The sequence below is a fragment of the Pempheris klunzingeri genome, chromosome 20 (genome assembly GCF_042242105.1).
Source record: "Pempheris klunzingeri isolate RE-2024b chromosome 20, fPemKlu1.hap1, whole genome shotgun sequence".
Taxonomy (NCBI): domain Eukaryota; kingdom Metazoa; phylum Chordata; class Actinopteri; order Acropomatiformes; family Pempheridae; genus Pempheris; species Pempheris klunzingeri.
The window spans coordinates 20,550,900-20,574,808 of record NC_092031.1 but is presented as its reverse complement, the minus strand read 5'-3'; the positions used below and the strand labels follow the sequence as shown (position 1 = coordinate 20,574,808).

The 23,909-nt window shown below is 40.3% G+C and overlaps 1 protein-coding gene across 1 annotated transcript in view; it reads left to right on the top strand.

Annotated features, from left to right (window-relative positions):
* Positions 1-23,909, top strand: part of ryr2a (ryanodine receptor 2a (cardiac)) — a 154,758-nt gene that overhangs the window by 44,330 nt on the left and 86,519 nt on the right. Inside the window, exons 2-11 of the mRNA XM_070852298.1 lie at positions 1,211-1,330; positions 2,014-2,118; positions 10,680-10,700; positions 16,196-16,270; positions 16,515-16,593; positions 17,558-17,670; positions 18,630-18,729; positions 19,651-19,747; positions 21,107-21,181; positions 22,800-22,956. Of these exons, the coding sequence (XP_070708399.1) occupies positions 1,211-1,330; positions 2,014-2,118; positions 10,680-10,700; positions 16,196-16,270; positions 16,515-16,593; positions 17,558-17,670; positions 18,630-18,729; positions 19,651-19,747; positions 21,107-21,181; positions 22,800-22,956 (942 nt within the window). The remainder of the gene's footprint in view (positions 1-1,210; positions 1,331-2,013; positions 2,119-10,679; positions 10,701-16,195; positions 16,271-16,514; positions 16,594-17,557; positions 17,671-18,629; positions 18,730-19,650; positions 19,748-21,106; positions 21,182-22,799; positions 22,957-23,909) is intronic.

The window sequence follows — 23,909 nt, the reverse complement described above, 5'->3', positions numbered from 1 at the left end:
GAGCTGAAGAGAATGGAAATCGATATCTGCCTGACATAGACTGAACCATCTCAGTTTTCTGTTCATTTCATGTTTCTGGATCTGGTACGACACACAGTCATCATGTTTCTAAAAAAAAATGTTGCATTGCCGAAGTGACGAAAAACAAAACTTTAACCACACCAGAAGCAAAAGTTAATATGACAATAAAACAACAGAAGTCTCTGTATCATTTGAAATGTTTAGATATTTGCGGTAATACAACAAAACCCTTTTTTAAATTTGGCAAATTACACCACTGCTCTTAAATGGTAAACTGTGTGAATACAAGAGGTACAAAAAGGTTCCTAAATTGTCAAAAATGAACGAAGAAATGGTCCAGTGTCTCCGCTGTTGTCTGGCAATAGAGCTATGGATACATAATGTTTAGCATATTGAGGTTTAGTATCTAGCTCTGTCTCTAATTTCTATTACACTGTTGCCCATAAAGTTGGAATAATTGTTCAATACCCCCAATTATGTTAAAGCCTGAATACACCGTTTGCAAAGGTTAATTGTGGTTTAAGATTCACTGTGATATGTTTGGAAGACTTTGATCAATAAAGTTGAGAAGATATACACTTTATTTATCAAGAATAAATCACATTGTCACAATCATTTCATGAGAAGAGGTAAAAAACATTTTAGTCCAACTTTATGGGCAACAGTGTATATTCAGTTGACAGCATGCTATTAATGGAAAACATTGAACAGAACATAATATGACCATTTGTCATGTGACCAACAGCAAAATATTTTTGGACATTTTCTGACTGACATAGAAACACTAATATATGATATCAACATGTGCGTGCATAGCTTTTTCTGTGTTGTATTATTCAATGTGTGGTTTGTTCTTAAATTGTGTAAATGATGTATTGTGAGAAGGGTGGGTGTAATAAGCAACAGCTTCAGCCTCCACCTTTTAGTTCTTTGGTCTCTTGGCTCATTATTTTGTAGCTGATTACATGTATGTATGTATGTATGTATGTATGTACACAGTCTGCATGGCTAAGCTGTGTAGGCCTGAGTGTGGAGATATGTTTTCGTAACAGTCAGCTCTCCAGGAAGATGAGGTTGCTCTGCAGTCTTTAGCCACCACCTACAATGAGCAACAGAAAACCTGATCATGACTGTGGCTCGATGAATGTCTCAATTTATATCATGTCTTTGTGTGTCTCTGTGTGTGTAGGATGATGAGGTGGTCCTACAGTGCTCAGCCACAATCCTTAAGGAGCAGCAGAAACTCTGCCTGGCTGCTGAGGGCTTTGGAAACAGACTCTGCTTCCTTGAATCTATCTCCAACTCCAAGGTACTGATGTAAACTCCTATGTACTCCTGTCAACAGTTATGGCAGGCAAAATGACTGTTTTTCTCTTTGTCAAAGCAATCCAGTGGCTTTGAAGAAAGCAATTTAACTGCTGAATTTATAGAAACAGGGTCCAGGTTTAAGAATACAAAAACTAGTCTTTAATAGAATATTTTAAATGTGTTTTTAAACATTTTGTCCTCCAATTTGTCATATACATGTAGTTCTATATTCACTATGCCACATTGGCTGATATCAGTAGCCATTGATTCCCTCTGGCAGTCATACTGGAGGTATTTCACTTGGCTGCTGTTTTCTCTGTTGCTTATTTTTTAAATTCACAAAAAAACCCACATCATCAAGGTACAATCTTATGTCAACAGAAACATGAAAGTCAGCTGAAACCAAGTAATAGATAAAGTCCCAATTTGTCATCAGGAGTAGACACACCATAAGCCATTAACTCTCTGATGTGTGTGGTGTTTTTTGTTTTTTTGTATTGAGATTGTGATGTTTAGATTAAAAAGAGTTAACCTTTAAGACTAAGACACACACTCTCTCTCTCACACACACACACACACACACACACGTACATTGTGAGACACTGTATATAATCATAGAGTTTAACCAGTAAAAGTGAAGTCAACATAAATACATAATCTCAAAGTGCGTTCCTGTTCTCTCAGAATGTTCCTCCAGATCTGTCCATCTGCACTTTTGTGTTGGAGCAGTCGCTGTCGGTACGAGCCCTTCAGGAAATGCTGGCCAACACAGACGAGAGGGCTGAAGGGGTGAGTGTGAAGAAACAGACACACACACACCAGGGAAATGGAAGATGAATGAATATGTACGATAGGTTGTTCCCATATCAGGGCTGTCCTCTGGTGAGACACCAGCCTGATGAAACACAGAGAGGAAGAGATGGCTGACACACAAACAGGCCTACTGATCTCTTCCTCCCTCCCTAAAGTCATATACTCTCTTTCTTAAATCAGTGGTCCCTTGCTAGCTGTAATGCTCAATGGGGAGCAGCAGGAAGGAGGCTGCAGAGTGTCAACATTGTGCTTCCAAACAGTTCATCAGCAGTTCTATTAGTTTTTACCCCACATGTAACTGGAACATACATGTAACTGCAGATCAACTATTATGCATTTTCTCTGTAACTGTTTTTATGGTTATGAATTTATATGTCTTTGCTATTTCTTTTACCATATTTCCCCTTATTCATTGTATTTTATGTTTTGTGCAATATTTGTGTAATATGAGACTCACTGAACTCTACTAAACTCAGCAAAACTGAACCACTGACAAAACTGTGCTTTGTTCTTAAGAAGAAGAACCAACAAACAGAAAAAGGCTGTCAGAATGGACATATAAATCCTAGTTTATGCTAGCCAGTCCTTTAAAACAACAAACTCAAACTTAACAACAATTAAAATAAAGAATAATGTTGTTAGAGTTGTTGTGCTCAGTGGTACCAGGGCACCAATAAATGTCAGGGTTCCAATTATGTGTGGACGATTAATACACTGCCTCATACGGCAGCACCAAAAATGTTGGGGTTTGGTACCTTGTAAGCCTTTGGCTGTCAGAAACATTTAATAACTATCAAAGATAATTAATAATTATATTGATTAGTGGGAAATTGATTAGTGTAAAGTCCACCCCGATTGGGGCACCACCTCGATAAACGAGGAAAAAGAGCCAGTTTAATTGATTCATTCTCTAAAATACTAAACTATCAATTAGGTATTATGATTGATAATTAACCTAATAAATAAAACCAGAATTACCACATTGACAGCTGAAGGACTTCAGAGCTCTTGACAGAATAGAGGTTGGCAGGATTGACTCTTGTACAATATTAAAGAAGACAACATGTGGATTAAAACATTTATTAAAACATGACAAAATCAAACATACAAACAGTCTAAGTGTGACTAGCTAACAAACAATAGGGAGTGTGTGTGTATGTGTGTGTGTGTGTGTGTGTGTGTGTGTGAGGGGGTGTGTACATGTGAATAGGCAAAGGAATGTGACATGGAGGACTACAGAAGGTGGCGACTCCCTACAAAATGGCCACCAGACCCCTTGGTGTGTGTCAGAGGCAGACAAAGGACAGCTAAGTGCTGTAGCTGTTAGCTTAGCTTTGTCTCTCAGTCGAGGTCTATTGTAACACTGTGTGTGTGAGTGTGTAGGATAAAGGTACCAGGTTAGGAGAGGATGGTTAGTTCCATGCAGAACTCTGTGTCTGTGTGAGCAAACTAACATCAACTAAACTTTATGGCTGCACAGTAAACTACAACACATCACAATAATCAAACTCTGTGAACATTAAAGTAAATCAATACCAACACATTAACAAGGTTAACCATTGTTTAGCCATGTATACAGTAATGCTATGCTACATATGCCCAGTCAGAGTTTGTTCCCAGTCCTCAAAGGGAAGAAGAAGGTCCTTCAGTGTGCTGCTTTCTCAGCCTGTTGATGAACCAGGCTGGAAGAAGGTTGTGGTTCTGTGTCCTTGCTGTCCTGGTTGCAGGCTGGAGGAATCTGGTCGCTTCTTTGTTCCTTGATAGTTAGCAGCTTGGTGTTAACTTGCTGGTGCTCCTGTTGCTCTGGAGATCAGCTGGCAGACTTCAGGTCATACCTGCTGGTGCTGATAAGCTTGGTTCAGACAGGGCTTCGTGTCGCTGCCATGAAACAGGTGGTCTGCTCTGGTACAGGCCACACTGAGGCTGGGACTCTGGGAGAAGGACTCTCTTCAGTCCAGATGAGAGTTAAGAGAGAGTTGATCTCTCCTCCATCCAGGAGAGAGATCAGAAAGAGAGAGATCAGTGGGGGAGATCTGGTTTTGTAGTAATTTAGCACCTATGTGTGAAAACTTAAGGACTCTGGGAAACTGAGTTCAGAGAGGGAGTCCTTTGTTCAAAATACAGAAACATCTAGTCCTCGCCATTTTCCAGTGAAGCCCAACATAAGTTAAAGTGGTAGAACAGAACTCAAACCATCACCCAGCTTGTAGAGAAACCTTTAATAACCTTTTTATTTCTGTTAGAGAAGTGCCATTACACAGTACAATCATATGACCAGAGACACAATGCAGGCATAAGGGTGTAGTCTGTGAATTTCATCATCCTCTCAATGTCCGTTTTCGGTATAGTTCCCATTAACGGGGATGATTAGTGACATTCTTCCACGAACACAAAGAAAACGGATAAATATACATTATATTAAAGAAATATCATGTAGTCTCCATGTATAAAAGAGAAAAAAAGAATTCCACATGAGTTCTTCCACTGTCTCATAGATCACATCTACTGACAAAAAATGAGTGCAGATCTCTGTCAGACAATCTGTGCTACGCCTAACCATACCCCAGCCTAACAATAACCTAACCTAAACCTAACCACAACCTTAACTAAACCTTTCCTACTGCAGTCTTTTTTATTACAACCACTGGTCCTTGTGGCCTATTTGTAATTGTGGACTGAAGCTGTCTTGTAGACACAAGGTGTCTTAAAGTTGTTTCAGAAATCAATCAATCAATCAATCTTTATTTATATAGCGCCAATTCATAACAGCGTTATCTCAAGACTCTTGAGAGCAGGTCTAGACCAAACTCTTTAATTAAGAGAGAGACCCAACATGAAGGATTCAAGAATCCCCACATGAGCAGCATCAGATATTATATTGAGCAACAGTGGCAGGAAGAACTCCCCTTTAACGGGAAGAAACCTCGAACAGACCCAGGCTGGAGGTTGGACAGAGAGAGAGAGAGGGAGAGAGAGAGAGAGAGAGAGAGAGAGAGAGAGAGAGAGAGAAAACAAACAGCAACCAATATACTAACAGCAACTATAGCACTGACTATAGGAATGGGACTAATAAATTAGCAATATGGTAGCATTGAAAAACATGACAAGTGGCTGACGATCCGCATCAGTGATTCATGAAGCCAGAGAACCACAGCAGCAGGACCATGATCCACAAGAACCAGAGAGAAATGTTGTTTTCTCAAAAGAAGGTTAAAGTTAAGATGGCAATAATAATTTGTGGATTTATTCATGTTGTATCATGCATAACTTCTATTCGGTTTATGGTAATAACATAACAGATATGGAACTAATTTGCAGATGTTCTGGTTCAGAACATGAAGACCAAACTTATCATTTTAAGCCACAACAAAGGCCAAAATCTGGCCTGCAGCAGACCAAGTGAAGCTTGTTTTTAGCTGAATGCCTTGGTTTAGCTGGTTAAGAGAAGAAGAGTCAGATGTCAATGACGGTATGAAAGAATCAGTGAAAAAGGTTTTTCAAAACTTGTGAATCACCACAAAAAATATTAGTCTGGTAGGTTTCGAGATTAGCCACGGACAGACAGATCTAACGCTTAGTCCCCTTCAGCCTTCTGCCTGATGGGGATAAGAACTTGCAGAAGATCATCTTTTTGGACACTAATTTCCGTAACCTTACTACTAAGGGGCACTTACTAAACATGAAGATGCCTAGTACCATTTAGCTTGTGAAAATAGCTGAACTATGTATTTTGTGGCTCTAGAGGAGCTTTTTCAAGACTGAGAAAACAAGTTGTCAAGGTTATGTTAGACTGGGCCCCAATTTGCTGCCCTTGTAGCTCAGATGGAAAAGATTTCAGATGTTTGTTGACATAGCATGTTTTATAAAAGTGTATTAAAAAACAAATTATAGTATTATTCAATTTGCTTTATAGAAATGACAAGAAGTTGATTGCATTATGACATTGTATGTTAATTAAATATCGAGGTCAATAATGTTTATAGTTTATAGTTCATTGAAATAATGAGTCTTATCTGAATCATTCAGCTTCAATCATGTGCAGTTTAAGAAAAACTACACAGAGCTGCAGTTTAGATGTGGTGTAGCTGTGGTGGAGAAGGATCTAATGGAGATGAGAATCTGTCAAATTTCATCATGACTTGCATTTTTTAATGAAGTGTGTGTGTGTGCTGACAATCTCCCTCATTGTCAGTAGGCATCAAGACCAGACACACACACACAAACACACACACACATACATAGACACACATACATAGACACATAGATTTGGGCAACCACTCATATCAGGCATATTCAGTCATAATAGATAAACACAAACCTAGCATGCACTTAAACACACAACCCTGTATTGTAAAATGACAAATAATTTACCATGACAGAGACATTTGAGAGATGACACAAATACAGAGAGTGACTTAAGACATTCAGGTGTTTTGCATACATCATACATATAGTCCATACAATAGGGTGTGCCCCAAAACCAACACTGCCGCCCTGAGAAGGGTGGGAGTGGTTTTCACTCAAATCTTTGGCCTTCAGACACATCAGTGTTACAACTCAAGACGTGCGTGATTGATCAACCATGTGTGAAGTCTGAAGATAAAGAAGTGGAAGATGAAGGAAGAACTGTGTAGTTACAACGGTAACAGTTTAGCTAGCTAATCTAGAACACATTGTGACTCACCTGAATGGACTATGGAGAGAGCTCTCATTCACATCAATGCTTTCTTACCCACACACTCGATGACTGCACTCATCTTTTCTATGACTATATGTGTGGAAATCACCATATGTGTGACAATTTTTAATTTCAGTTTAATTTAATTGCCAATCCCAATATTACAATGACATGGATACAATCAACCAATCAATCCTTCTATTATCTCAAGACGCTTTCCATATAGAGCAGGTCTAGACCAAACTCTTTGATTAAGAGAGAGACCCAATGATTCAAGAATTCAAAATTAACGATTAAAGAATGCCCACATGAGCAAGCATCACGTAATAGGTCTAGTGGGGTAGTACGGTACTATGAGTTCTTTAAGATATGATGTAGCCTGACCCTTAAGAACCTTGTAGGTGAGGAGAAGGATTTTAAACTCTATTCTGGATTTTACTGGAAGCCAATGAAGAGAAGCCAGTACAGGAGAAATGTGGCCTCTTTTCTTAGTTCTCGTCAGAACACGAGCAGCAGCGTTCTGGACCAGCTGGAGAGTCTTTAAGGACTCATTGGGGCAGCCTGATAATAAGGAGTTGCATTAGTCCAACCTGGAAGTGACAAATGCGTGGACTAATTTTTCTGCATCATTCATAGACAGGATGGACCTGAAAAAATCCTGATCAAAGATAACTCTCAGATTGCTTAAAGAGGTGCTGGAGGCCAGAGTAATGCCATCCAGAGTAGCTATATTGTTAGAAAATGTGTCTGTAATGTGTTTAGGGCCAAGCAGAATAACATTTTTGTCTGAGTTTAGCAGCAGAATATTGCTGGTCATCCAGGACTAGGAATTTAGTCAACTGATTGGATTCATCTGGCTTTATTGATATGTATGTTTGGGTATCATCTGCATAATAGTGGAAATTATTGGAGTGTTTCTTGATAATATTACCCAGAAGAAGCATATATGAGGTAATTAATATCGGTCCAAGCACCGAACCTTGTGGAACTCGATGTCTAACTTTAGTGTGGACGGAGGACTCATTGTTAACATGTACAAACTGAAATCGATCTAATAAACAGGACTTAAACTAGATTAATGTGCTTCCTTTTATGCCAATGAAGTGTTCCAGTCTCTGTAATAGGATGTGATGGTCAATGGTGTCGAATGCAGCACTCAGATCTAACAAGACCAGTACAGAGAGAAGTCCTCTGTCTGATACCATAAGGAGGTTGTTTGTAACCTTCACCAGTGCTGTCTCTGTGCTATGGTTCATCTAAAACCTGACTGAAAATCCTCAAATAGACTATTGGTATTTAGAAAATTACACAGCTGGTTGGCTGCTACTTTCTTGAGGATCTTGGAGAGAAAGGGAAGGTTGGATATAGGTCTATAGTTGGCTAATACACCTGAATCAAGAGTGGACTTTTTCAGGAGAAGTTTAATTACCACTACTTTAAAGGACGTAGCCTGTTAGTAAAGACTGATTGATCATATCCAGTAAGGACGTGTTAATTAAGGGCAGGACTTCCTTAAGTAGCCCAGTAGGAATGGGGTCTAGGAGACAAGTTGACGGTTTGAATGAGGAAATCATTGAAACCAATTCAGAAAGATTAATTGGAGAAAAACAGTCCAAATGCACATCAGGTCTAACAGCTGTTTCCATGGTTCTTAATTTGAGGTTGAATCAGAGCCTGTTGAGGGCAGGAGGGGATGAATTTTGTCTCTAATAGTCAGAATTTTATCATTAAAGAAGCTCATGAAGTCGTTGCTACTGAGCTCTAAAGGAATACAGGGATCAATAGAGTTCTGGCTCTTAGTCAGTCTGGTTAACATGCTGAAAAAGAACCAAGGGCTGTTTTTATTTTCTTCTATTAATGAGGCGTAATAGGGGGCTCTGGCATTACAGAGGGCCTTTCTATAGGTTTTCACACTGTCTTGCCAAATTAAGCGTGATTCTTCTAATTTGTTGGTATGCCATATCCTTTTTTTGTTTTCACGAATTTTGCTTAAGTGCGGGTCTGGTAATTATACCAAGGAGCTTATCTCTTTTGTTTTTTATCTTCTTTTTTGAGGGGCGATGAAGTAGAGTGTCATTCGCAGTGAGCCTGCAGAACTATTGATCAGATAATCAATTTGAGAGGGGCTAAGATTAGCATAGGGGTCTTCTTTTGTGATTTGGCATGGCATTAGCTTAAATGCTGATGGAATCACTTCCTTAAATTTGGCATCAGCATCAGATAAGCATCTAGTGAGGACATTTTTCTCGAATGGCACATAGCCTCATAATAGGAAATCAAATATTATCAGGTAATGGTGTGATAAAATAGAGTTTTGTGGGAAGCCTGTTAGCTGTTCAGTTTCAATGCCTTATGCCAGAACATGGTCAAGGTTGTGGTTACAACAGTGAGTGGGATCATTTACACTGAGAGAAGCCAATTGAGTCCAATAATGAGATGAAAGCAGTGCCAAGACTATCATTATCATTGTCCATATGAATATTAAAGTTACTATAGTCACTATAGTTACTATAATGGCTTTATCTGCACTATGGACTAAATTTGATTGAAACTCAGACAGAGTACGGACCAGGAGGGTGATACATTGTAACTAATAAGACTGGCTTTAGTGTTTTGGATGAGAGAAACTAAGAACAAGGCTTTCAAATGAATTATAGTTAAGTTTAGGTCTGGGCTTGATTAACAAGCTAGAGTTGAAAATGGCTGCAACTCCACCACCTCGTCCAGAGTCTGGAGGAATGTGAGTATTAATATGACTGGGGGCAGTGGCTTCATTAAAGCCAACATATTCTTCATGGAGCAGCCAGGTGTCAGTCAATGGTCTGCCATCTAAAAACGGATTTACAGGCCCAGGTTTGCTAAGAAAAAAAGGATGGTAAGAATTGGTGCATATATGAAGCGATGCATATGCCCGTGCCTCTCTGGTAGGAGGGGCCTAGGACAGAGAGGACAGAGCGGAGAGCTGCAAGATGGCTGTATTTTTTCAAATTCTGGCTTGGCCTTTTCCAGAGAACTGCCTACCCCAGCTTTAACCAATGGTGAACTTCAAAGCTGAAGGGACTAAAGTAATAGAGAGCTTGTTAAACTTTAGTTTACTGTAAGAGTATTTAAGACAAAAAAAGCGCTGTTATGAACTATATGAAAGAAGTGGACATAGCTTCTGGGTTTGGGGCTACCTTGTGACTAACTAATCAGAGGCTGATCATGCCTAAACCTAACCAATCAGAGTTGGAAAATACAATCAAGCATCTCTTCTGGCCACAGCCAAAATACCAAACTTGAGGCTCATATACTGACTGTCATATACAGTCTATAGTGAAACATCAAGACGTATGAGAAAAATACTTCAGGATGGGAAGATTGGCATTTTAGAAAATGTAGACTCAGAAGAGAGGAATGTAAAGTCACATCTGTGCTTATCCATCACAGAGATACATATACATGTATGCCCACCTGTGTTCATCTTAGGTTAGCTTTTGGATTACTTAACATAAAAAAGGTTTAACTCTCTAATAAACACATCTCTGAACTACAGAAACCCAGACAACCAGTCAGATACAGGCAGATACACACAAACAGGAGACTTCTGTTCTCTTAATAGAAACTCTTCTCTCTCTTCTTTCTTAAAGACTTAAAGGGATAGATTGAAACAATGCTCTGCTTACATTAGCCACCAGCTAGTACAGTTATACAGCCAGTTGCTTATCAGATAGTTGTCAGTTTAGAAACAATCCTGTCTAATGTGTCACACCCTCCTCATCCAATAGTATTATCTGTTGGATAGAAGCGTGTTTTTATGTGTTGTCTCTAAAGTAACTACAGCAACTTACTTTTCCTCCTCTCTCTCATTTTCACACAGCATGTAGATGTGGAAATATGGGTAGGTGTGCCTCCACTCGCTGTCTGTGTTTGTTGTGGTTGTAACAGTCCTTATGTTGGTTATTACAGTCACTGTCACAGGCATCAGCAGTATGAGCACTAGCAGAGCTTCCATACACATTTGTACTTTTGTTATCTATGGAGTGTCAACCTGGTGGAGGTAATGAAGATCTCAGATATGAGCTTATTGATGTGGAACTTCTACGTACATTGAAAGGACACACACACACACACATATTCCTTTATTATATCTCTGGTAGTTTGCTAGTCTGTTGCAAAAACTGCAAGCATTTTCATTTTAATAAGAAAACTGATGTCAGCCATAACAAAAAGGCATCATACTGTGGCTGCAGCATTAGACATTTTATTTTTATTATTACATTATATGAATGAGCCACACTGTTTCATTAGGTGACGTGTTCCTTCATTACCAAAACACACACTGTATTTGTACTTATTTAGACGCAATCCCTCACACAACATCCTGCTGCCAAAAATACTCATTTAAAGATTCACATCTTCAGGAGGAACCAATGGTGTTGGAGCTTATAAAGAACCGGTGAGCATCCAGGGAACGGACATCGAGATGGTGATGGTGACATCTTATAAATACCTGGGTGTTCACCTAAACAATAAACTGGACTGAGCTGACAACTCAAATGCACTTTATAGGAAAGGGCAGAGCAGACTCTATCTGCTCAGGAGGTTTAAGTCTTTTGGAGTGCAGGGGGGGCTCCTTAAGACCTTCTTTGACTCTGTTGTGGCATCAGCCATCTTATATGGAGTGGACTGCTGGGTGGGCAGCATCACAGCTGTGGACAGGAGGAGACTGGACAAGTTCATCAAGAAGGCCAGCTCTGTCCTGGGTTGTCCCCTCGACCCAGTGGAGGTGGTGGGAGAGAGGAGGGTGATGGCAAAGCTGTCATCCATGAGACAGAATGACTCCCACCCCATGAAGGACACACTGACAGCACTGGAGAGCTCCTTCAGCGACACACTCCTCCACCCTCAGTGTGTGAAGGAGCGATAGCGCAGGTCGTTCCTTCTGGCAGCTGTCAGACTCTACAAGCAGCACTGCTCCCAGTAGACCTCACTGGACCTAAACTGACAATAACAGCACTATAATGTACACCAACTGTGCAATATATTTATTCAGAGCAACCTCAGTCTGTGCAATATATCTATTCATCTCTGTACCTCACCTCATAATGTGCAATACTTTGTAATATCTCCCACTTGCACACTATATTGTTTCTATTTTTTTATACTTCCTCTACCATAGCTGTACATATTGTTTTATATCTCCTCGTGTCTGCTGTGACATTGTAAATTTCCCCGTCGTGGGACTGATAAAGGAATACCTTATCTTATCCTATCTTAACCATAGACACAGCAGGGAAGTCAGGCAGCATTGACAGATCGACCAGGTTTTAGTCTTTACACATACAGAAAAACTCTGACCTCATTATTTAATGGGTCAGAGTTACTTATGATACGTTAATTCAATACTCTACTCCTTCACTCACCGCTATATTTTTTTTCATTTTGAGTTAAATAACCCATGAATTATGGCATGATTGTGATGACAGCAAGGGATTATTTATACAAATACAGCTTCATGAGCAAAACCTTTTGACTATATGATGTCATTTTGGAGCAGTTGGAATCAGACCTGTAGATGGTTGTGGTAGCACTGAAAGTGATTGGTCCCAGTAAAATTGACTAGCGTAGTAGAGTGGGTACTTATGTCATTGTAACATGGTTTCCTGCATATCCATGACATTCAACAGCACTCTCTAAAGTCATTTTTCCAACTCTTTAGCTGTAATTTCTCCTGTTCAGACCTCTCTGTAGAGTTGTTATTACAGACATGTCTGAGCTAACAGAACCTGGTTGGTCTATTTTTATTTATCTCTTATGGGGTTTGGCAATGAAACTGTTTCACATTGGGAGACTCAAGGGGTCAGATGTATAAATGATGTGCATGCACAAAAACTATGTGCATGCCTTTTCCCACATGTGAACTTCTAACTATTTATAAAAGAAGAATGTGTGTACCTCACACACACCCCATATCAATGTGCACATGTGGATTTTGGGTGAGATAGCTTCATTCAGAAAAAGGTAAGGACACAGATAGAGATGCAACCTTTCAGTAAAACATCGTTTAGGTTTGCAAAACAATGACAATATCTGTGAAACACTTCAGTTTGTAAAATGTGTAATATTTATGAACTTGATTTAAATTATGTATGAGTGATGGATTTCACAGATGAGCCATCATTAATGATGATTTCATTTTATGAATTGTGAAGCTGTTTGTTAAGTCTGTTTCAATATTATGTAAATGACGTTTCCTCTGATGTTTAACAATGATGATTATATCATGGGACCGAGAAACCAAAACAGGCATATAAATCTGATGAAAAGAATGTGTATGCACATTTCTGTTTTTGCATAGAACACAGTTTCAGTCGTGAATCTAGACACTTTTATGCATCTGGCCCCAGAAAGTCACTGCACCCAGCCCTCTGCTTCTAATCTTTATGATGAGCTAATTTGCTTGTGTATATTTAGTATTTAGTATATTCAGACATGAAAGTGTTATCGGCCTTCTCATGTAACACTGGATAAGAGTGAAATAAGCATATTTCCCAAAATCTTGATGTATTCTTTTAAAATCATCCGTAGCATCGTGGTTCTGCTACGAGGCCAGGACCAAAGACAGTCCCCATTAGAGAGTCAGCTGATTATATCAACAGATGATTCATCTGAATGAAAGGCTCCAAAAAGGGACATGGGGCAGGGGCAAACTGAGCCGTTCTCTAAACAAGGTTGTGTTTTTGATTGGCAGGCAGATATATAGCAGCCAGTACATAATTCTGCCATGAGGCAAACAAATCCATCCCTTCCATGACCCAGCATAAGAAAGTAAACAGTTCAGGAACATAAAAACACAAGAAACTGGACAGACCACCCTGCTGTATGAAACATCAGTACCGTGGCTTTTCCCCCAAATCCCCACCACCATCAGTGTAACATGTTCAAATGAGTACATAGAGAACGTCTGCGCGCATTTAACAGTGTCTGAACCTGCCCTACTGATGGGTGTAGTCATGATGCAGAACTATTACCCACAAGAATGTTAGAATAGAACTGACGAAACCTCTTGGAGTTCAATCAAAACTTGACCCCATTTCAATAAGAATTCCGTATGATGATTGGATAGTAATTCATTTATGTTGTTCATAATACCAATAGAAATCAATTTGAACACATGTAAAAATGTCACAAATCAACTCTGGGGAAAATGCAACATGTCTTCAAACCAAAATGGCAGAATAGGTAGATTTCGTGTGGCTCCCAGTATGACATGTATGAGCATTTTCAGTGAACAAATGGGGACCAGCAACAAGCCAGTAAAGTTCCGTATGTGACATAAGTTATCATTGTGAAAATGTTGCAGTTTGGTGAGGGCTAGGCACCTAAAGGACTTGTTTAGGTTTAGGAAAAGATCATGTCTAGGGTAAAAATAAGCACGTTAGTTCTTCCTGACATGAATTTACACTAAGTATGTGACAGAAGTTAAAGACCTTTGTTCTTGCTCTGTGGGGGAAACTATAGAAACATCTTGTTTCATGAGCAGGAGGAAATATGCGATGCTTTACTGGCACACATTGATACAATTGTGATGCAGTTACTTTTGGAGTAATGCTATTTTGTTAGTTTATCTGTTGTAACTATGTTTTCTTCTGTTGGAATCATTAGCCATAAGACAAGTGACTAATTACACCACATATACTTTGTTCTGTTTTTTCTGTCTCTATAAAGTCTTGTATGACATGACCTACTCTATATGAAGGAATAATTTGATGATGGCGTTCAGTTTGCCTCACCCTTACCATGGATGTTAGTAGATCTTGTTGGCACAGGAGAATGAATGCAGTTCCTAGGAGACATTTTTGAGGACTAAATGAGGACATTCAGGACCACAGGTAGACATTTTGTATTAACTGTATCATAAATACTGAGATTTACATTTCTTAGTTTAATGTTTAATGGTCACAAGCTTCAAGGCTGCATTGCCGGCTGACATGATAAAATACAACGCCTGCATTGCTAACGTATTAATTATAACATCAGTTACGTACAAAAATAAATAGATAAAGGGAGGGAAACCAAGCTTCAACTCTGTAAGCCAATATGCAGCCCATAAGTGCTGTTTACACACATTCATTAATATATGTGCCTCAGTGGGGCCTTTACAGCTCTGCATGTTCACTAGCAGGAAGCAGAATGACTGCAATGCAGCAGGAGGAACTACAAGACCAAGAGACACAGGAGCACTTTTTTGCTAAGAAGACAAATGTCAGTCAGAAAGCCAGACTCTGCTTACATGCTACAGTCTGCGGGGGGGTGTAGACTCCTACTGCAGTCAAAGATTTTTGTGTCACTTTGTAGTTTTACACTTAGATATACAGTATAATGGCATGAGAAATACTTAGGAAGGGGGTAGATTGAACAGGGCAGCATGGTAGTGACAAAAACAGCACCCACAGTTATTGTGCTTAACATAGAAATTAGTATCAGGAAAAGAGAAGGCTGGTTGCTATATATTATCAGACATGAATTTAAAAAAAAATGTGTCTGGTGCTCATGGAAAACGGGGAAAAAAACAGAGTGCTGAGGAAGGAAATAATGAAAAGCCTTTATTTTAGTGGCTCAATCACTGAAAGAGCCAAACATGTGGTGCGTTTTATTGAGATCAATATTATCTATTATTGTTTGCCATTGATATAAAATAGTTTTATTCCATTTACTCAATTGCCACTAAACCACCTTCAACTTTGCACCAAACCTACTAAACCCGTAAACCAAACTTGCAGCCGTTGCACAGCATTCACACCACTACACACAATTCATACAACCAAGCATGCGTCTGAATGGATGTACACGTTTTGTCGTGAGTTTTGCAGGTTAATCCAAGAAGATGTAGTAAAATTCAGCTCACAGCAGAGACCTGTGATTGGTCCAGCTGTTAACCTGCAAGTGGGAAGCGTTTGGTTTGATGCACCAGAGCAGCCACTCTGAACACAAAGCGTCAGCAGGGCACCCGATGGGGTTTAATAGTGGAAGCCCCAATCATAATCGATTATTATTTCATCAGACAGCCCAATTTTTTCTTACCTTCAAAAACTACTATGACGAAGTGATGGACGGATGATACTGCAGTTCTGCTTACTAAACATTTTCTAAATTGTTCTTTGTAGAGTCTCAGGTAACATAAGCATTCTATAAGCTTTCTTATAGAATGAATTGATAAAGATGGCCTCTCCCTCTCTCTTCCTGCCTGCATCTGTTTTGTTGATCTCTCTGTCTTTACTGTTTATTGATATCTCTGTTTTGCTGTTTCTCACCGTTGTTGTCTGTTAGCGACAGTGAATTTTTATTTAGTTATTGTTTTTATAACTCTGCCTCCCCCCTTCTCTCTCTCAGACGGCCCAGGGTGGTGGTCATCGCACCTTACTGTACGGACACGCCGTCCTGCTGCGACATTCCTACAGCGGAATGGTCAGTGAACACACACGCACACACACACACACACACACAATATTAGATTATATTTTCAGTTTATTTTAATTTATATGTAGGTCTTATTTTGGCATCAAACTACACACTGCTGTTTCTGTGCAAGAGTCTGAAAAGAGAGACTGTTTTTTTAAAGCTTCTCTCTGAGCTCGACTTAGATTATGGCAAAACAAATGATCTAGTTGATCAGCTAGATTGAATGAATGAATTGTGTTCTTCTCTTTAGTACCTGTGCTGTCTGTCCACCTCCCGCTCATCCACAGACAAACTGGCTTTTGACGTTGGACTACAAGGAGATACAACAGGTAGTAAAACACATGTTGTTATCACAAAGTCTGAATTATGTTGATATGAAGCATCACTAACTGTCATAAACTTCTGCTGTGTGAATGAATGCCAATGTTGAATAGTGTGAAAATTGGCCAACTGCAGCTTTAAATTGTTGCAGAGATCTAAAAGATAAATTTATCTTATTTTATAAAAAAAATGTATCTCAGTAGTCGGGTTTCCATCAAAAGAAGCGAATTTGAAGTGAAAGTAAAAGAAAAAGTGATTGAAGCCTGGTTGTCAACTGGTGTAGGGTGAGTTAACGAGGCTATGCAGAGATTGTGGCATTTTGTTGTTGTTCTCTGTCTAAAGTGGCTGTAATGTTTTTTTCATACATGAGATGGAGGAATATTTTTTTGTGCATTAATATTTTTTAAAAAGGAAAAAAAACCTCAAGTGAGTGCAAAAACGTTGCTTCAAATTTTGCGTTTTCCATCAGTCTTATCTTGCTAGTAGCATCACAATCCCACTTTGACTTGGCTCCATCCTGGTTTAGTTTGATATCTCAGTAAAACTCTGGCCTGCTGGTGTTAGTGTCGTGGTGTGTGTCCGGTTGTTTCTGTGTCTAACGGATAAAAAGTAATGTCTGACTCCTGACCTGCGGCCTCTCCTCAGTACTTTTCACTTAAGAACAAAGTCAGAACAATAAGCCACTGCAAAGTACGCTGTCTGTCCTGTTCTTGTTCTTGACCTGCTTCTGTAAAAATGATGCAAATTACAGTACAAGCAGAGCAGCTGCAGGACAAATCTAGGCTACCAAAGTGGTACACAAGCCTAGGTGATACACAACGTATACAGGTACACAGTATAGAATGTTTTCTGAGCTATTGTTTGCTTTTCTGTGTGTTTTCCTACTTTGTGTGTTTGTCTGTGTGTGTGTGTGTGTGTGTGTGTGTGTGTGTGTGTGCGTGTGTGTGCGTGTGTGTGTGTGTGTGTGTGTAGGCGAGGCATGCTGGTGGACTATCCATCCAGCATCAAAGCAGCGTTCAGAAGGAGAGAAGGTCAGAGTGGGAGATGATCTCATCCTGGTCAGCGTCTCCTCTGAGAGATATTTGGTCAGTAGCAGCTGTGTGTGGGAACATGTGTGAGGAGAGAGGAGGGGGGGGCTTGACTCCTACTATCACTTCCTCTTTCTTTCTCTTTTTCCTCTCTTGTTTTGCTTCCTTCCCCACTTCTTTCTTGTATGTAAATGGACTCTATCAGTAAATATAGCAGCAGCTGCTATCAGCATTTCTACCATACTTATCTTACAGTGTTTTTTTGAAGTGACGTGTGGTGACCTTGATGAAGTGTCGGTCTCACAATAAAGTTGTTCTTAACACTGCAAGTGTAGTTTTGACAGAGACAATATGTACTTCAATATGGGGACAGTTCTCCTGAGTTCTAAACCAGTCAGTGGTGCCTAGTGTTTTCTGCTGCAGTCTGCTGGGGAGGTAACGTGACAGCTGAGAACACCAGGCGGCAGGACAAGCTGGTTGATAAGGCTGTTTCAGTGCTGGGTAGGAGCCTGGATTCACTGGGGATGGTGGTGGAGAGACACACAAGGAGCAAACTGCAGAGGCCATCACGGACAATGTCAGCCAACCTCTTCACCACACCCTGGGGGGGGGGGGCAGAGGAGCAGCCAGGCGGCCTGAGCGGTACAGAGGATCCTTTGCCCCCAGAGCCATCTAAAACCTGGAAACACCTTGAGCAGCTACAAATCTGTGCCTATTTGCATATGCTGTACTCTGTTTAACTCTCTTGTCTTCCTGGCTCTGTTCCCTGCTTTCTTTCTCCTGACTTTTCTTGATCACTCACTGTATAGAGCAAAATCACAGATGACCATAAGCACTGCTGACCCCGTACTAATAACTGCATTGTCTGATGCACTGGGAGCCCAGTGTGCTCTGACCAGACCTGCCCCTCTGACTTGTTAAATACGGCACTCAGATTCAGTAATATCCTCCATGTTTGTGTGTATTTGAGTCTGTTGTGTCAGTAACTGTTTTTTTATCTGGCTCTCTTCCGGCAGCATCTGTCCTATGGTAACGGCAGTCTCCATGTAGATGCAGCCTTCCAGCAGACTCTGTGGAGTGTGGCTCCCATCTGCTCTGGCAGTGAAGTAGCACAAGGTACTCCTGTCCATGTTTTCGTGTTTCTCTCTCTTTCTTTTTTTCATCTTTCTCACTTTCTTGCCTACTGCCTCTAGTGTGCTTTTTCTATTTTACCTTCCTGCTTTTCTACATTCTTTTATTGTCGCTTCTTGTGAAATTGTGAAATTCCTGAGATTTAACACGTGTAATGATCTTTGGAAGACAACATTTGGTCCAGGACTGTTTTTAACTTTGTAGGTCACTAAATAACCTACATGGAGCTTTTTTTTTTGTTTTCTTTACTATTTACTTGTTACCAATACTTCATTTAGTCACTTTTTCAATTTGAGCACAACTACAGGTTCAAAACCTGCTTAACATCAGTATTCATTCATTCATTCATTCATTGTCTATACTGCTTATCCTCAAGGGATGTTGGAGCCAATCCCAGTTGACATTGGGCGAGAGGGGGGGCGTATTCCCTGGACTGGTCGCCAGTTTAGAATCAACAATTAACCTAACCTGCATGTGAGCTAGGTTTCGAACCTGAAAGGCAAAAATGCTAAACACCACATCACCACGGCTAGCATCTATGTGTAGGATGGAATTAGGACAATTCCAATTTGACTTACATGATTAAATTAATTTGTGCCGTCAGCTCTGCTGGTCTTTATACAGGTGTGTTTTAGTGTTTAAGTGCTAATCCACGTCATGATTACACCATAATTGCACTGCTGCACTTGATTCCTGTGAACCTCCACCCACGTCAACACCGTCGGGTTCATCAGGATACTCAAATGCAGCAAAGTAAACTGACTATCTGTTTCTCTGTAGCATGATTTGTCGGATATCTCTCTCTATCTCTCTATCTCTCTATCTCTATCTCTCCTCATTTTACTGCTCCATCCTCCTTTTTGCTTTTTCGCTTATGTCATTCACTTCATGCTCTCTTGTCTGCAGGTTTCCTGATAGGAGGGGACGTCCTGCGTCTCCTTCATGGTCACATGGACGAGTGTCTAACTGTTCCATCTGGGGAGCATGGGGACGAGCAGAGGAGGTGATAACAACTGCTCTCATTTATAGGCTCAAGATAAACTCAAAGATAACTTTAGTGCAAATGTCATCATCTCGAGTTATATATGAAGTAGTTGCCAGCTCTGATTCTGTGTTTCTGAACATCTGTGAAGTATTTGCTTAATAATGAAATTAGACAACAGAATAACCAGGGGAAACATAGCTTATTCAGTCAGTAGATGTAATTGCTGTCATTCAGTTACACACATTCATAAAGAGACTTGCTCCATGAGGCTGCGATGTGTTGGAGACATGAACTGAACACCCAGGTAGTCCAGGAGTCACTAGGCAAGTTGGTTCGGCTGTATTTGGACTATCACACAGCCTAACAACTGTGATCCTGGGTAACTGGTCGTTATAATAGGTTCTCGTGTCCGTACTGGCTGTCAAAAGATCCCTCCCCAGCAGTCTTCTGATGGCACGAGGTGTCCATGTTTGTTTGAAACATGCACTTCTGCATTATGAGACACCGTGTTCCATATATCATTCCATATATAAAGTTTTGCATGTGTAATTACAACTTGGGTGTTGATGTGAATGCTATTTAGAAGTCAGAAACTGGTAGTAACTCTAATTCCCACATGACATGAATGCAGCACGAATATGAGTTAAGCAGATCAGCCAGAGCTAGAGCTATGCTCCATTAGACTGGTCTAAAAGCATAAATTAGACCTTTCTAACTTTACAGACCAGCTGGTCATACGGTGTCTGTAGGTCTTATTTGTCAGTCGTGTTAAGTAACAGCAGGTTATTGACAGGATGGGACAGTCTCTTCAGTGGCGTCTCTAAGACATGAACATTACTTAGCAAAAATACAGTTAATACAGTTACAAGTAATTCAGCTTCATTATCCAAATCGATGTTTCTTTTTTCACAGTTCTAAATCATTGCCAAAGCCACCCTTGCTCTCAAAGATTTGCCTTCTGTGTTCCTTTTCTTAAACTTGTCTCTCCGTCACACACTAGTGCGGACCATTAGACGTCCATTAGTTAGCTTCTTTTCTCTGGGAGTTACCATGGCCTGAAGGAGGAGAAAGTAGCAACTCCCACTGCAAGCTGAGCTCTCTGCTGTGACTGAGACAGGGATTATTAATAATTATAGTTTTAAGATGTTCCCAAAGGGGACAGCCATGTTGTGTAACAATGCCAATGAGAGAGACTCAAGCAGACTGACTGTCTGCTGGGATTTCTGACTGAGTCATCCAGGTAGTACCATATCTAGATGTACATCCAAGGCGACTGGAGCTGCTGTCGAAAGTGATCTCTAAAAAGCACAATGGATGGAAAAGGTATATATATATATGTATATATATATCATTTGTTTGATTCGTTTCTACCCCCAGGACAGTGCACTATGAGGGGGGAGCAGTGTCCAGTCACGCCAGGTCCCTGTGGAGGCTGGAGACACTGCGGGTCATGTAAGTACATCATATATATACTGTATACACACACACACACATACACAGACACACACACCACAACAACAACAAGAAGAAACTCACAGATGTTGTGCTCAGTACTCTGCGTTACTCAGTGGCACCAGATAAATGTTGGAGATTGTTTCTGGGGCAGTTTGGCTATCAGTAATTATTAATAACTATCAAAGATAATTAAAGACAAAGGAAAGCCACGTGCTGTAGTTGTTAGTTTAGAATTCAGCACAGGGCAGCATTGTCATTGCTTTGAAGTGGTATTTTGGTGCTTTTCCACTAGTACCTACTCGGCTCAACTCGACTCGACTCGACACGGTTTGGTTGGTTTTCCATTACAATTGAGTACCACCTCAACGCGGGTGGGGTCGTCATAGCAAGGCGGGCTGAAACTCCTCTGACGTCATTTGTATGCGACACAACACAACTAAGAACTCGTTGGACCACGGTGTTGGTTTACGTGCAGCCCTTTTCCACGTTTCACTTTTCGATAAATGATAAAAAACGCCCGGTCGCTGTTGCCAGGGTTTTAAAAATGGCGGGCTTGTTTTTTGTGAACGAGTCGCTCACATGACTCATACAGTGACATCACTCCCTGGCCAATCAGTGGCCTGCAGTGTGTTGACGTCACATTTTCAGCTCGACTCAGCTCGCTTGGAACCCCAGCCGAGAAGGTACTAAAATAGTACCTGGTACCAGCCAGGTACTATCGCTGGTGGAAAACCAAAAAGGTCGAGTCGAGTCGAGCCGAGCCGAGTAGGTACTAGTGGAAAAGCACCATTTGTGTCCACCTGATGGATCCAATATAAATTCTGTTTTCTGGTTTGATCTCCATCAACTCCTGAGGGAAATATCTGGCTTTTTAGCTGCTAAACGCTCTAGCTGTTTACCAGCTAGCTTTATGTATGTATGTATGTACTTTCTTAGTCTGTCACCTGATAACAGGAACCAGGGTGGATGAGGGAAGAATTTATGTGTTTGGGGTTTACTGTAGATCCATTGCAGATCCCAGGCCTTCTGGGTCACGTTGAGCTGTGTACTGTGGATACATTCTAGTCATTTACCAGCCAGCATTCCAATTCTGTAATACTACCCTACCCCAGGTTTGTGGCAATTTGACAAATTTGACAACACAAATGTATTTAGTAACATAAGAAACTGAAATGATGAAGGTGTTAACACTACACTGAGCCCCTCCAAAAGGTTAGGTGAAATTGCAGGAGTCGCTTGAAGAGTTCAGTTTAGTGCTTTGATTGGTGGGTACAAATTTGCAGTTGATCAAATTACTACAACTGACACCCAGTAAACTAGGGCGCTTTATGGAGTTTTGAAGGTCTAGGGCTTTGGGGAAGCTTCCTGGTTTGCCCAGTTGATAATTCAGCTGTGTGTGGAGCTGAGAGGGACTGCAGAGTTGATGGGTTTCTTTCAACAACTTTCATATCACACAGTCATTTGATTCATTATTTGTATAAAAACATGATTGGAGCAGTGCATATGGTATACATATAAATGTTGTTATTGTCCACTTTTAGGCCTTTTTTGTTTGTTTTTTTGCAATCATGTTGTTATTTCGGACTTGACTTCATGTCTCTGTGTTTGCGTCCAGGTGGAGTGGGAGTCATATCCGCTGGGGTCAGCCATTCAGACTGAGACATGTGACCACAGGGAAGTATCTGAGTTTGATAGAAGACAAAACTCTGCTGCTGATGGACAAAGAGAAAGCTGATGTTAAGTCTACAGCCTTCTGCTTCAGGTCCTCAAAGGTACTTACAGACTCATTCTCAACAGTGTCTGTGAAGGCCGTGATGCATCAGAGCGTCATGATGGAGGGATGATTTCTGTATTTTATGATATGCTGTGATAGGCTCACATCTCCAAATGTGTTTTCCTGGTACACTACTTTACAAGGTCAGGTACAACCAATTCTCATTTTGCAGAAAAGGATGTTACAGTATTAAAGGTAAAATACGTAACCGTTATGCACAAAAAATGTCTGAATATAGCTAGACTTATGTTATATTATATATTTTGTAGTTTGAGTTTTGTATTCACATTATCTCATATGTCTCCAACAACGTTCATAACCAGAGAAATGTTTTTTAAGTCAGTTTAGTTAACTTCTGGTGAAATACTAGACGATACGTCAGAGTGAGAAAAAGTGACAAAAATATACATTCATGCACCATTTTTTTTCTGACACACAGAATATTTTTTTCATTCACTGGAGCCATTTTGCAACACATGATAGTTCAATATCGATTTAGCTTTCTGTGTAGTGCTACTATGACAAGTGGCTCGTGCCAGCCACCAAGCCTATGCATACAGTAATATTTTTATTTTACACGTGCAACAGTTCTTTGTGCCCTCGGTGTAGCCCTCGGTCTTGGCTTGTTCATCTCATTGGAAAAGGATTGTACGCTTATAAGGAGGATTTTTAGGAGCAGCAGTTTGTGCAGCAATCAGAAATAATTATCTAAGATAATTAATAGCTCTGGTTTTTATTGACCTGAGGTTGTGGGGTCCTGTGTCACACATTGACCACTGGCGGTTGTAAAGCTGGGTCCAGGGGTGCGTTTAGCACATATGTGTGAAAGTAAAGGACTCTGGAAAAACTCCCTTTGTTCAAAAGACAGAGAAAATGTCGTCTTCACCAATTTGGTGGAGCCCAACAATATTATAAGAAAAAGAGAAAAAAAACTACAGGAATGTCTGCTCA